This window comes from Bombus flavifrons, chromosome 10, assembly GCF_040668555.2.
Source record: "Bombus flavifrons isolate JBK064 chromosome 10, iyBomFlav1_principal, whole genome shotgun sequence".
Taxonomy (NCBI): Eukaryota; Metazoa; Arthropoda; class Insecta; order Hymenoptera; family Apidae; genus Bombus; species Bombus flavifrons.
Window position 1 is genome coordinate 2,959,510 of NC_138451.1, and position 11,067 is coordinate 2,970,576.

General features: G+C 37.0%; 2 protein-coding genes across 2 annotated transcripts; one reads left to right on the forward strand and one right to left on the reverse strand.

Moving 5' to 3' along the window:
* Nucleotides 1–5,871: 5,871 nt before the first annotated feature.
* Nucleotides 5,872–7,166, reverse strand: eca (transmembrane p24 trafficking protein eclair). Its single transcript, XM_069121594.1, has 4 exons — nucleotides 6,921–7,166; nucleotides 6,603–6,823; nucleotides 6,381–6,527; nucleotides 5,872–6,306 (listed from the first exon to the last, which is right to left on the reverse strand). The coding sequence occupies exons 1-4, from the start codon at nucleotides 7,051–7,053 to the stop codon at nucleotides 6,157–6,159; spliced, it is 651 nt and encodes a 216-aa protein (XP_068977695.1). The 5' UTR covers nucleotides 7,054–7,166; the 3' UTR covers nucleotides 5,872–6,156.
* Nucleotides 7,167–7,181: 15 nt separating this feature from the next.
* On the forward strand, nucleotides 7,182–10,530 carry Ddrgk1 (DDRGK domain containing 1). The gene is made up of 3 exons (XM_069121588.1): nucleotides 7,182–7,337; nucleotides 7,579–9,889; nucleotides 10,430–10,530. Exons 1-2 carry the CDS (start codon nucleotides 7,253–7,255, stop codon nucleotides 8,367–8,369), a joined length of 876 nt encoding a protein of 291 aa, XP_068977689.1. The 5' UTR covers nucleotides 7,182–7,252; the 3' UTR covers nucleotides 8,370–9,889; nucleotides 10,430–10,530.
* Nucleotides 10,531–11,067: the final 537 nt, after the last annotated feature.

Below are 11,067 nucleotides of genomic sequence, written 5' to 3' on the forward strand. Positions count from 1 at the left end.
ATCTCTCATAATCAATATTAATCCTACGTCTGGCCAGAGTTACTCGCAATCGTTGCTCGCATAAATTTCTCGATTCACATGCATACGCGTGTAAGTAATTACTCGATGCGTTCCGTGACATTATGCCCCTTTAAACATGTAGCCGATGCAGGATGAACTAGCTAGCACGCCGAATAAACGGATTAAACGGTACTACTAGTGCCATCGCTGACCCCTTGCACCACGCTTCAGTCATAGGGAGACGATGCAATACTTGTTACCCGGTACGATTATTTCGTATCCGCCAGAAACACCGGAATTCGAGGCGATTATCCGCTTGCGGATCGACTACGAACGTTACGAAAATTGCGTGTAACTCGTGCGCGCGTTACGCGCTCGCCCGTCTGCTGAAAAGCTGAGATTTCACTGGAGATTCCCACGAGCGTCCCTTTTTATCCTTTTTTCATTTTTCTTAAGGATAGTTTTGCGGATGATATTTTCTCTAGAGACAAGAGATAAAATACTTTTCCGAGGAAAGGTCAGATCGCGATTTCAAGAATCGCGATAGAGCGCAAAAAATTGATAAAAAATCATTTCATTGGAAGATACGGGCATGTGCAAATATTTTTTATAGCCACTGTATATTTGCGTGTGAACAGCATCTCTACTAAAATTGTTCGTCCTTTTACATTCGATACTTTGTATTTAAAGTACAAATTAATGAAACAAATATCCTAATAATTAAGACGTGAGAGTTAGAGTTCAAAGTTATCACAGATCATGAAAAGATCGTACAACGTAAAGCTGAAAGAAAGACACGCATAATATATATGCACGGATGTCTGCTATAAGCGATATTAATACATCCAAGGATGACTGTGATTTTTCGCAAGTGAGATTCAGATTGTACGGTTTCATGAAAAGCAACGCATCGGTTACTTCCTGTGGCGTGAAACGTACTTGAGATATTTCGCAACGTACATCGCCTACCTTTAAAACAGCTCGAGAATTGCACACAAGAAAACTCGTAATCTCTCTAAACATATTAACTCGATCCGCGCTCGACACCGTGCGTTATAATTATAAACGTCCGCTTAAACAAACATTCTCAACCGTGTCTAATACTCTACGAAATCTTTTAAACGCTTAATCGTCTTACGATAACGAGATTTATTTGCGTAATCCAGGTGAGCATACCGGAGAAAAAAGCATGCCATTTTTGCGCGAATAATTAGAGCGAAATGAGGCGCGATTACGTTCTGTTAATCGACGCCGAAAGAAGCGAGTCGATCGAATAGATCGTGTCGATCGGCCACGAGTTCGCAGCCACCTCCGATCAGCTTTCGTTCCTTTCGCAAGGCTACGGAAGCGTTCTCACGATCCTAAGGTGATTTGCGTTTCACGAATGCCATTTCGAGGCAACGATTCAGCCTACATGGAAAATTCTTTTCACTAAGAACTTAACTACGTTCCATCCACTCAACGTAAAGCCCAAACTAATCGAACCACGTTTTCGCGCAGCATGATTTCGTGGAAACAGCAGGTTGGATTTTTAAAGAACCATAACGCCAATTTCATCAAACCTTAACAAACTCCTCTTCTACTTCACCGATCGATTCAACCTAAAAATTAGCAAATCCTGTTTGAACGATCGTCAAAACAGCCATCGTCCTTTCCAACAACAAGACGTCGGCTCACGAGCGAATCTCGATTTGAAATTCAAGCGGCGTTTGCACGCTCGATCGCTTGCGGAATAAATATCCCTGTGGCCGTTCCTTTACCCGTCTTTTCGCCGATGATCGTGCTTCGTAAACTATCGATAACCTGGTAACCCGCTTTCCGAGTCTGTCGAATAATTTTGATCGTCGCCTCGACGGTCCTTCCACCGTTCGTGTAAAATAAACTATTTCGCGGGCCGACGAGGATCGTCCGATCTCGGCCGAGTGGAACAGCAGGAAGACGACTTAAGAAGGATCGTATGGGTGCACGTACCGACAGGAAGCGTCCTCCGGCAGGATCGTCCCGGTCACATGGCTACGATAATGGCTTCCCCACGGGTAGATCTCGCGGTGTCAAGGCCGACCGGCGTGGATCACGCGCGATCCACGGGTTGAACGCACTCGATCTTTCTTCCCCGTCTGCCGAAGCACCAACTACCTACCGAGTCGACGGCCAGCCGTGCACTGGACCGGGTGTATTTACCTGTGCTCACCTGACCAGCGTAAATCCACTGCACAAGACAGATGAGATGACCTGTTCCTTCCGGGTTCTTCGCGATCGACACGGCTCTTCTTCCTTCAACCACGCTCTGTCCTTTCGCGTATCGCTTTTTCCTTTGCATCGAGTCGCTGTGAAATTTCGTTCCTCTATGGAGTTTCGGTTCGACAGGCCAGTGTTATGCCTTATATTCTCTTTGTTTCTTTTTTTTTTTTTACTCGCGTCCATAAATATAAGAGCGAAATTTCATTTTTCGAATAGCAAGATAATTTTGAACGAATGAGTTGTTTCAAAATAAACGAGTACTTTGAATCGCAGATTAACAATCTATAGAAATGTACTTATAATCCGAAGAAAATTTAATTGACGATACCATATGAAATATTTGTCTGTTTTATGCTTCTTTTTCGAAACAATCGGCTCTTAGAATTTATACGACAAGTAGAAGAAATTATCACGGTATCGTAGTTTCGTAACATTCTATAGATTACATGGATACCTGCTACACCAGATCTTGTGACAAATCGAGTTCTTTCGCTCATTGATTGACGACATTCGAGATAACTTTATGTTATTTTTCTCGTCTCGCAAGATTCCTAGCACGCTATAATCCGTTACACCGATGTTTTTCTGCAAAACTAGCTTGACGTGGAAGGATTGATGATAATTAAATTACGTTAGCCTTTAAATTCAGTACGATTCAAAAATATATTTCAAAACTTTCGTCAAACTACGTATCACGATATCCTTAAATGTACTTCTTAGATTTCTATCGTACAATAATTGGCGTGTACAAAATGCGTGTACAAAAATTAACGACTCCCTAACTGAACGATAATTATTATTTCTATAGCATGAAAGTGTTCCAACCAATTAAAATCGTTTGTATTCCTGTAAAATAACTTGAAGGATTGCTACGTATAACGAAATATTACGAGCACGATATGTATAATATTATTTCGTAACGACGAAAGCAACATTTGAATCTACAATGTGTACTTTTTCATAATCCCATCGCATAACGCGTTAAATAGACGCTTTGATTAATCGTCGAAAAGACGATCGTTTTCCCTAAAAATCGTATGCTGTTTTCCATCGTTTCCGATTCGCGGAAGCTTTAACGCGCCGCTGTACACGCTTTTTAAACCGCCTGTAGTTCAAATATTAACACGATTACTTAAATTCCTTTTCGTACGTGAGAAAATCTACTTCTTTTCCCATAACTAGTCGGTGGATACAATTAGCGAAGCGAATCTTTTCCTCAACACCGATTAATAGCGTAATAGATGCATTTTGTTTAAATATCGCAATCAACGACGCTTTAATCGCCGAGAACCGGAGGATAATGGATTAATCGACCGACTGGATCATACGTAACTATTCTAGGTCGTTACACGCGTCGTAACGAACGCTTTTGGAAAGTGTTTATATCGTTTCTTTTCTCTTTTTCCTTCTTTTTTACGTTCACCGGCGACCTATGAGAAAAGTTATTCCCGATCGATACGTATCGTAGGAATTACACGTGACGAAATAATTTACTCTGCTGAAAAATGAACAAATTAAAATGTTTCTTGTTAGTCGAGGTAACACGGTGACTGCGTATAAAGCGGATAAGTGAAAGCAAAACGTGCCCTGCCGGCTGCTTATCATTTTTTTAACCGGAAGAGCGGAAAGTGTAGGAAAAAGTATGGAAAAGCATTACTGGGCTGTAGACTATGAAGAAATGGTTCCAGTAAATGTAGATAACATGATCTTATCGTGCAAATTAATTAATGTCGGTTAGGAGGGAATGGAGTACAATCACCGGTCAGTCAAATATCCGATATATGGCTTTGTCTTATACCGGTTGCTTTTTGCGCTGCTCTCTAATTTCAATCGAATTAAGTAACCCGTACCGATTCGTAGTTCTCTGGTGAACGTTTAACGAAGATACGTGAGTGAAAATGTTGCACGTTTCCGTGATGATTCTACCTTTTGCAGAAATTTCTATGAAACGGATGCTGTTGAAAAAAGATTTAATATTGTGCTTTACATTTCTTTACAAATGATTTTTACAAATATTATATGAAATCTGATCTACTATATCATCTTAATTATATCGTTTGTTTCAGTTTAATTAGGCAGAAAGTGATCGCAAGAACTTTAATGTACGTTAATGTATTCTTGAAATAATTGCCACGATTATATTTAACATTTCGCTGGTCGAGTTCTACCGGACCGGATATGCTACAACCTGAAATCTTGCAATCCCCTTTAATCCGCAGCGCAACCGCGCAACTAAATGAAATTCAGAGATAACAAGCAACTAGTCACCCAGTTGCTTTCTAAGACAGCGATCTGAGAAGTAGGAACTTTCAAAAACTGAAAAGGGAAAGGATAAAGACAGTCGAAATGTTCGGGATAGCATGGGAAGAAACTTTTGGCACAACAAAGACTTACTCGCGGAAACTTGACATCGACTTGGTCCTTCTTTTTTTCAAAACGATAAATTCGGGACACCGGCTTCTTCCTCTCCGAATGTATTCCGGAATATTGTGATTTATCGGCGTCGCAAAGGAGACGACGCGCACCGAATGGATTAACGTTTCGGATGTTATAGCTCGTTCTATCCGGCATCGGCCTATACGCGGCATAACAATGCGAGTTTTGCGTGGAAACGAGGTTAAAGAAAGGAGAATGCAAGTCGAATGCCGAAGGGAATAAGCAATTTCTCTAAAAAATCTTGTTAGCTACAAAAAAAGAAAATTAAATTCTATTCATAGTTGGTAAAACACTAAACTTGTACAAATTAATGTAAATTACCGTGTAAAGGTAATTCAACTACTTCATCGTTTACCTTGAAAGAAGCGTGCAGACAGTCGATATCACTGTCAATATTTAAGCTTCTCAACGTTGTATTGACAATATTATGTTGATCGTCTAGAGGATCTCTTACGTGCCATAATGTCGAGAACCTTTAATATTGACAATAATATTGATCGGTCGAACGCTCCTTAACTCTTCCCTCTCCAATCTTTCTTCCTAGTCATTTGTGAACTTTGAAAAATTACATCGGAAATATAGATGGATTTTGAAAACCAAAGCAAACAGCCGAAAGAACGAAAAGTCAATCGAGCCCTTGAAAATTTTCCTTTGTTTACATTCCGAATATAAATAAAATATTAGTAAACAAATTAAACTGTAAATTGTACGTGAACGAGTGTCGGACGAGTCACGTACTGCCATCTATTGAAGATGTAAGGAACAGCAACTTAGAGTATGCGAGGATAGATGGCAGTACATGGCTTATCTGAAATGTATAGAGCGTCGATATTCATAGCATACCACGCATGCACAGAAAGAAAAACTTTCTATCTTCCATGTTGATTTTTCATGACTCAATTTTTGGACGGTTTCTTCTATGCTTTCGATAGGGAGGAAATTTTCTCTCTGCTTTCGGCGCAGAAGTGTCGAGAAACGAGACTAGTTTGTTTTATTAGGATACCATTATGTATCTAATATCGCGAGTGTTACAATGAATTAGTTCTTACCAATTATTCATTTACATAGATATCTAAAAGGTATACTTTTTGAAACTGTCAACTGTTTTACTAATATTTTTAGACTCGTTAGCCCGGTTATATTACAGTAATTTGTATTTCATAGTGTTACAAGAGAAGAACAAATAAACAGAGATTTTTTGTAAAATGAATATTTTATTTCAATGAAAATTCATACACAACTTTTTATTCAGTTTAAGAATAAATTTCACAAATACGTTAACCACAAAATAAGTGTAAGCACATTTAAACTGATTATGTACGATAAATACAAATAATTGAAAACGAATCTCTTTACGTTAAAACCGGTTTTTCCTCATTTTTCTTTTTTTTTTAAATAAATTACAGCGGAGATTTCCCATAATGATAAAAAAAATGTTCCTCGGATGACTAACATTTCCTGGAATTGTTAATTTCAATCTTATACTAGTTTCTTTGCTTCGAAGAAACTCTTCAAATGTCTGATTTGCCATGCACCCATAATCAATAAAATAACAGATTGTGCGAGGGACCACCAAAACACCCGACGGTGTGTACTTTCAGATGTTTGTCTGAAACGTTCTTCACGATACTGCAAATAAATAATATAAGGACATAGTTCAAATCCTAAGCAAAGCAATTCGGAGCTAAATGTAAGACAAATACCCTTTGGTAATTTTGTTCCTTTGTTATTTGTTCCACTTGATCGAGAAGCTGACGTATCCTCAACTGCAACTCTGTGAACTTTTCCTTCTGAGCTGTATTGGCATAATCAATAGTATGTTCTCCAACTTGAATGTCCAAGTGTACTCTCTATATAATAAAATGAATGTAGTTACATCAAACGCTATAAACAATTATTATTTTGTTTACAATTAGATATATTACCAGTTGAGCACCACTGAACCAAGAACTGCTATTAGAGTACAAACAAATCACATGTTCGCCAGGCGTATGAGAAGTAAATGAAATTCTTCCCTCTGAACTATACACTCTAGAGAGAATCATTTTATCATCTGGATCCCTAACTTCCACGTGCATTCCCATCCCGGCACTGCTCGGAGCAAATCCACCAGTTCTCGGATCATACAACTCAACTTTGTAATGTACTATAGGAAAAAAATGAAAAGTTTCAATGAGAGTCACAGAGAAATCGAATTATTAACTGTAAAAATAATTCACTTTATTGACATACATTTCACGTACCTAAAACGGTCGTTTCATCTGGAATTTCCTCGATGAAACACTTTCTTTCAGTCTCGGCGATGTGAAAATAAAGTCCAGTACCATATTCGAAAACGCATAAGAATATAAAGAATATACCACTGTGTCTTAACATGATTTTTGATATGCAGTGCTTTTAGTAGCACGGCGGAGCTTAAATTACGAATAAAATTCTATGTGATACAGAATGGAGCACACGTCACCTTCGAAAACAACAGTGAAGTTCACGTACGCGGCGCTAGTGAGCATTATCGATATCTACTTTCTCGATAATCGGAAACTAAACTCACCTAGGAAAATAACAGAAACAAAAAATGGACGTTACGTTGTTAGCTTCTTTCGCTGTTTTAATTATTGCATTGATTATCGGCATTACGGTATTTTCCAGTCAAAAATCAGGTATGTTTCTATGCAAAATATTTTTTGTGTTATTATTAGAGTATCCTCTGTAAGATAACCAAATACATCCCTAACCTATTTGTTTGTTTGTTTTGAAACAGATGTTTTGATAATTTTCATGAACATTGAATTAATCTTTCCTTGTGTTTGATAGAAACTAGTACTTAAATCAGTCATTTAAATCCCTTGAATGTTTGATATTTCGAAAAACCGTCGAATGTTTGTTTTACGAATGTTATAGCAAAGAAAAAACAAGCAAATGTAGCCGAAAGAGTTGCACAAGGTAGACCAATAAGGCGAGCAGCGGGTCAAAGAATTGCTAGACGTCGTATGCAAGCGACTGCCAGTCAGCAAATTGAGGAAGATAACGATGGATCTGGAAATGAAGCCAACGACGAAGCAGATGAGAAGCCAGCCACGCCTGATTTCAAAATGGGTGCAAAGAAAAGGGCCAAGTTGGCAGCTAAATCAGAGAAAAGGGCACAAAGAGAAGTTGTTGAAAGAGAAAGAGAAGAGCGTAAGAAAAGAGAACAACTTCTTCAAGAAGAAAGAGATAAACAATCTGAAAGAGAGAGGGCAGAAGAATTAAGACAAGAGGAGGCAGAAAGGAAAGCCAGGGAGGAGAAAGAAAAGAAAGAATACGAAGAATATTTAAAAATGAAACAAGCATTTAGCGTAGAAGAAGAGGGCTATGATCAGGATGACAAAGAAGACGAAGAAAATTTATTAGAAGAATTTGTTCTATACATTAAGCAAAACAAAGTAGTAATTCTAGAAGATTTGGCAGCACGCTTTGGTTTAAAAGTATCAAGCATAGTAGAAAGAATTCAGGATCTGCAGGCGCATGAAAATTTGACTGGAGTTATCGACGATAGAGGGAAATTTATTTACATATCTCAGGAGGAGCTGGAAGCTGTGGCAAAATTTATCAGACAACGTGGTAGAGTCAGCATTACCGAACTAGCAGAAAATTCAAATCGTTTGATTAATTTGAATTCAGGAAAACAACCTAGCGTAGTGGAAGCTAGATAGATTATGTAAAATAAGAATAATTTTAATTTTAACAAAATTTATACATTGTTCACATTCAGAAAATAGGGTTATTATATATAGAGTAAGAAATATCCTATTTATGTCATATAAATTGTATATTTGCTGTAAATAACACATCTATATATAAAATGCAATTTTTATTACCGTTAAGATATACTTGATAAATTAATTTAACATTATTAAATCAGAACGTGATCAGAAAATAGGTTTGATACTTTCGTCGATTTCAGACACGCGTTAACGATTCCTTTCCTAAGATCTGTTAGAAAGATATTTATTAATCACAGCTCGTATTTACATATTATTAAAAATCTACTCAAAGCGAAAACACCCGAAATTTCCAAGCTTTTTCTCATTGATATTCGTTTTCGAAAAGTTTCGGTGGTTTCGAATCAACAATATGATGACACCAAGGATCGATGTTGCATCAGATTCTAGTTTTCATGTAGATGCAAATTGTTTGCGTTATTTTTTATTCCTCCCTGAATGTATAATTTATGTCGTCGAAATGCGTGTTGACGATGATTCTATTTCTAAATTGCACGGCGGTAGTTAATCATTAACTAGAAGAATTAGAAGAATTTTCCGTAATTAAATTTATTCTTCGAGAACACCTTCATCGAAGGATTAACTTTGGCCTGAAAAAGATCGATGCGCTGATCAATACGTTGATTTACGAGAAAGGCGACTAGTGGCACTTTACAATCAGTAACGTATCCCGTTCTTCAGCCTAAAGTTAGTTCAACAGCTATGAGGCCTCGTCCATCAAATCTTTTTAGCTCCAAGAGCAACGTGCGATTTGTTTTAAGACGAATGATAATAGTTCCATATCTATAATAATACGAATAATAATACTTCTACGATCAAAAAGAATTATCACCTTAAAACTGTATGCTTCAAACGTACTTCCTTGAATTTGTCCTACATTATGCGATAAAATATTATTTTCATAAAATTTAGGTATTTTTTCTTACAAAATAATGACGTCATCTAAAAGCTAAAGATATCATACGTCTGATTCACGGTCGCGTATAATTCAGGAAATTTTTCACAGTTTTTCCTGTATGAATAGTAATTTGATCTCCATTAATTCATGCACATTATCAACAAGCTTACTGGTAATGTAAAATACCGATCTATTAAAAATTCTGTCATTGATGGTTCGGAGGAATCAAGATCAATCCCCACTCGATGTCAAAGCTGAATATGCGAAGAAGGGGACATTCGCAGGCTATGTAAGAGGCGACAGAATCGCCAGAGAACCTGCAGTCTTTCTAGCGACCTCGAGTTTACGTCCATTTAAAAATTCCTTGCTCATTCAGCTCATTAGAGAAAGAACAAAAAAAGCGAATAATTATCGGTCCGAGTCGATGCGAGGAAAGTTGGAATCAACGGGAATCACAGTAGTATTTCGTAGCAATCGAGAAGACCTATGTGTCGATGAGGTGCAAAGTCTTGGACTGTCAAGGCAACTCCCCAACGTTCTTACCCAGTGTTAGGTAAGTGCAGAATTACGAAAACAGGTTTTCTACTTGCACTTCGATCCTAGTGTGCCATTTTGATACCAAAAATCGCGTCAAATAAATTTATTGTGTACAGTAAAACCTTGTTACTGTATGTTAGTTTCTAATACTAAAACTACCAGTGTATAAAACTTGTATCAAGAGAAAAGTGTAGGAAAAGATACATAATGCGAGGGAAAATCCCTTTATTTATATACTTTATCAAATACTTAATAGAAAAATGTTGAAAACTACAGTACAATTGATCGTTCTATCAATCGATGTTTCGATAATCGTAGTTCTACGGTAGTTTAGCGATGTATGATACAAAACTACTAATGTAAGATGGATGGGAAAAATTTCGAAAAATATTTGCATTTCCTTCACACGACCATAAATAACTTTCTAGACCTGTATTTTAAAATATTAAATAATAGTTTGAGGGTTAAACCAAGAATAGTGTAAAAGCAAGATTATAAAGGGTTTTGTAGCTATGCATTGTTACTATATTTTTATATATTATATATATTTATGCAGGCTCGCTAAAAATCTTCGAACTCGTAAGGGGAGTCGACGTGCTAATGTTGGAAATCGTTTAGAACTGCTAGTCCTGGTTCATTTGCATCACGTGCCATAAAGTAAGTATCCTCTATAACTAAAAAGCTGAAAAAAGATAAGAAATCTTAGATCAGACCCAATTGTTACGAATTAATCATTGTTTTCGAAAGTAGAAAAAGAAGAAAAATACTCTACTATTGGCAGTGAGAACGTTATCTGATAGATCTGGAAAATCGATCGACATATTGGTTTTGATTGAGTTAAACCGATAGAAAGAGGCAGAAGAAAAGAGTATAATTATATTCGAGGAGAGGCAAAAGGATTAAAATGGTGTACGCTAATATCAATGATACTACTATCAAAGGACCTTTCGAGGGTGTTAAGTATGTTTGCAATTTACATTTTTTAGTCTTTTAATATTATATTATTATATTATTACATTTTATGAATACTATTCATATCTAAACAGCTAATAACTTTTCATTTTTTCTTTTAACTTTGCACATGTAGGAAAGATAAAAATGCATCGTCAGAACATCAGCAACAACAATCCCAACAACAGTCGGCGAACAAGAACGACAAGTACGGTTCCTGGGGACCGGTATACAAAAACAAAC

Excerpts from the sequence above, each read along its gene's own strand:
- eca (XM_069121594.1), bottom strand. The coding sequence starts at position 7,053 with ATGTTAAGACACAGTGGTATATTCTTTATATTCTTATGCGTTTTCGAA. Across the intron at positions 6,824-6,920 it reads AGATGAAACGACCGTTTTAG|TACATTACAAAGTTGAGTTG; the intron begins GTACGTGAAATG and ends TTTTTCCTATAG. Across the intron at positions 6,307-6,380 it reads AGGAACAAAATTACCAAAGG|TATCGTGAAGAACGTTTCAG; the intron begins GTATTTGTCTTA and ends ATTTATTTGCAG.
- Ddrgk1 (XM_069121588.1), top strand. The coding sequence starts at position 7,253 with ATGGACGTTACGTTGTTAGCTTCTTTCGCTGTTTTAATTATTGCATTG. Across the intron at positions 7,338-7,578 it reads ATTTTCCAGTCAAAAATCAG|CAAAGAAAAAACAAGCAAAT; the intron begins GTATGTTTCTAT and ends CGAATGTTATAG.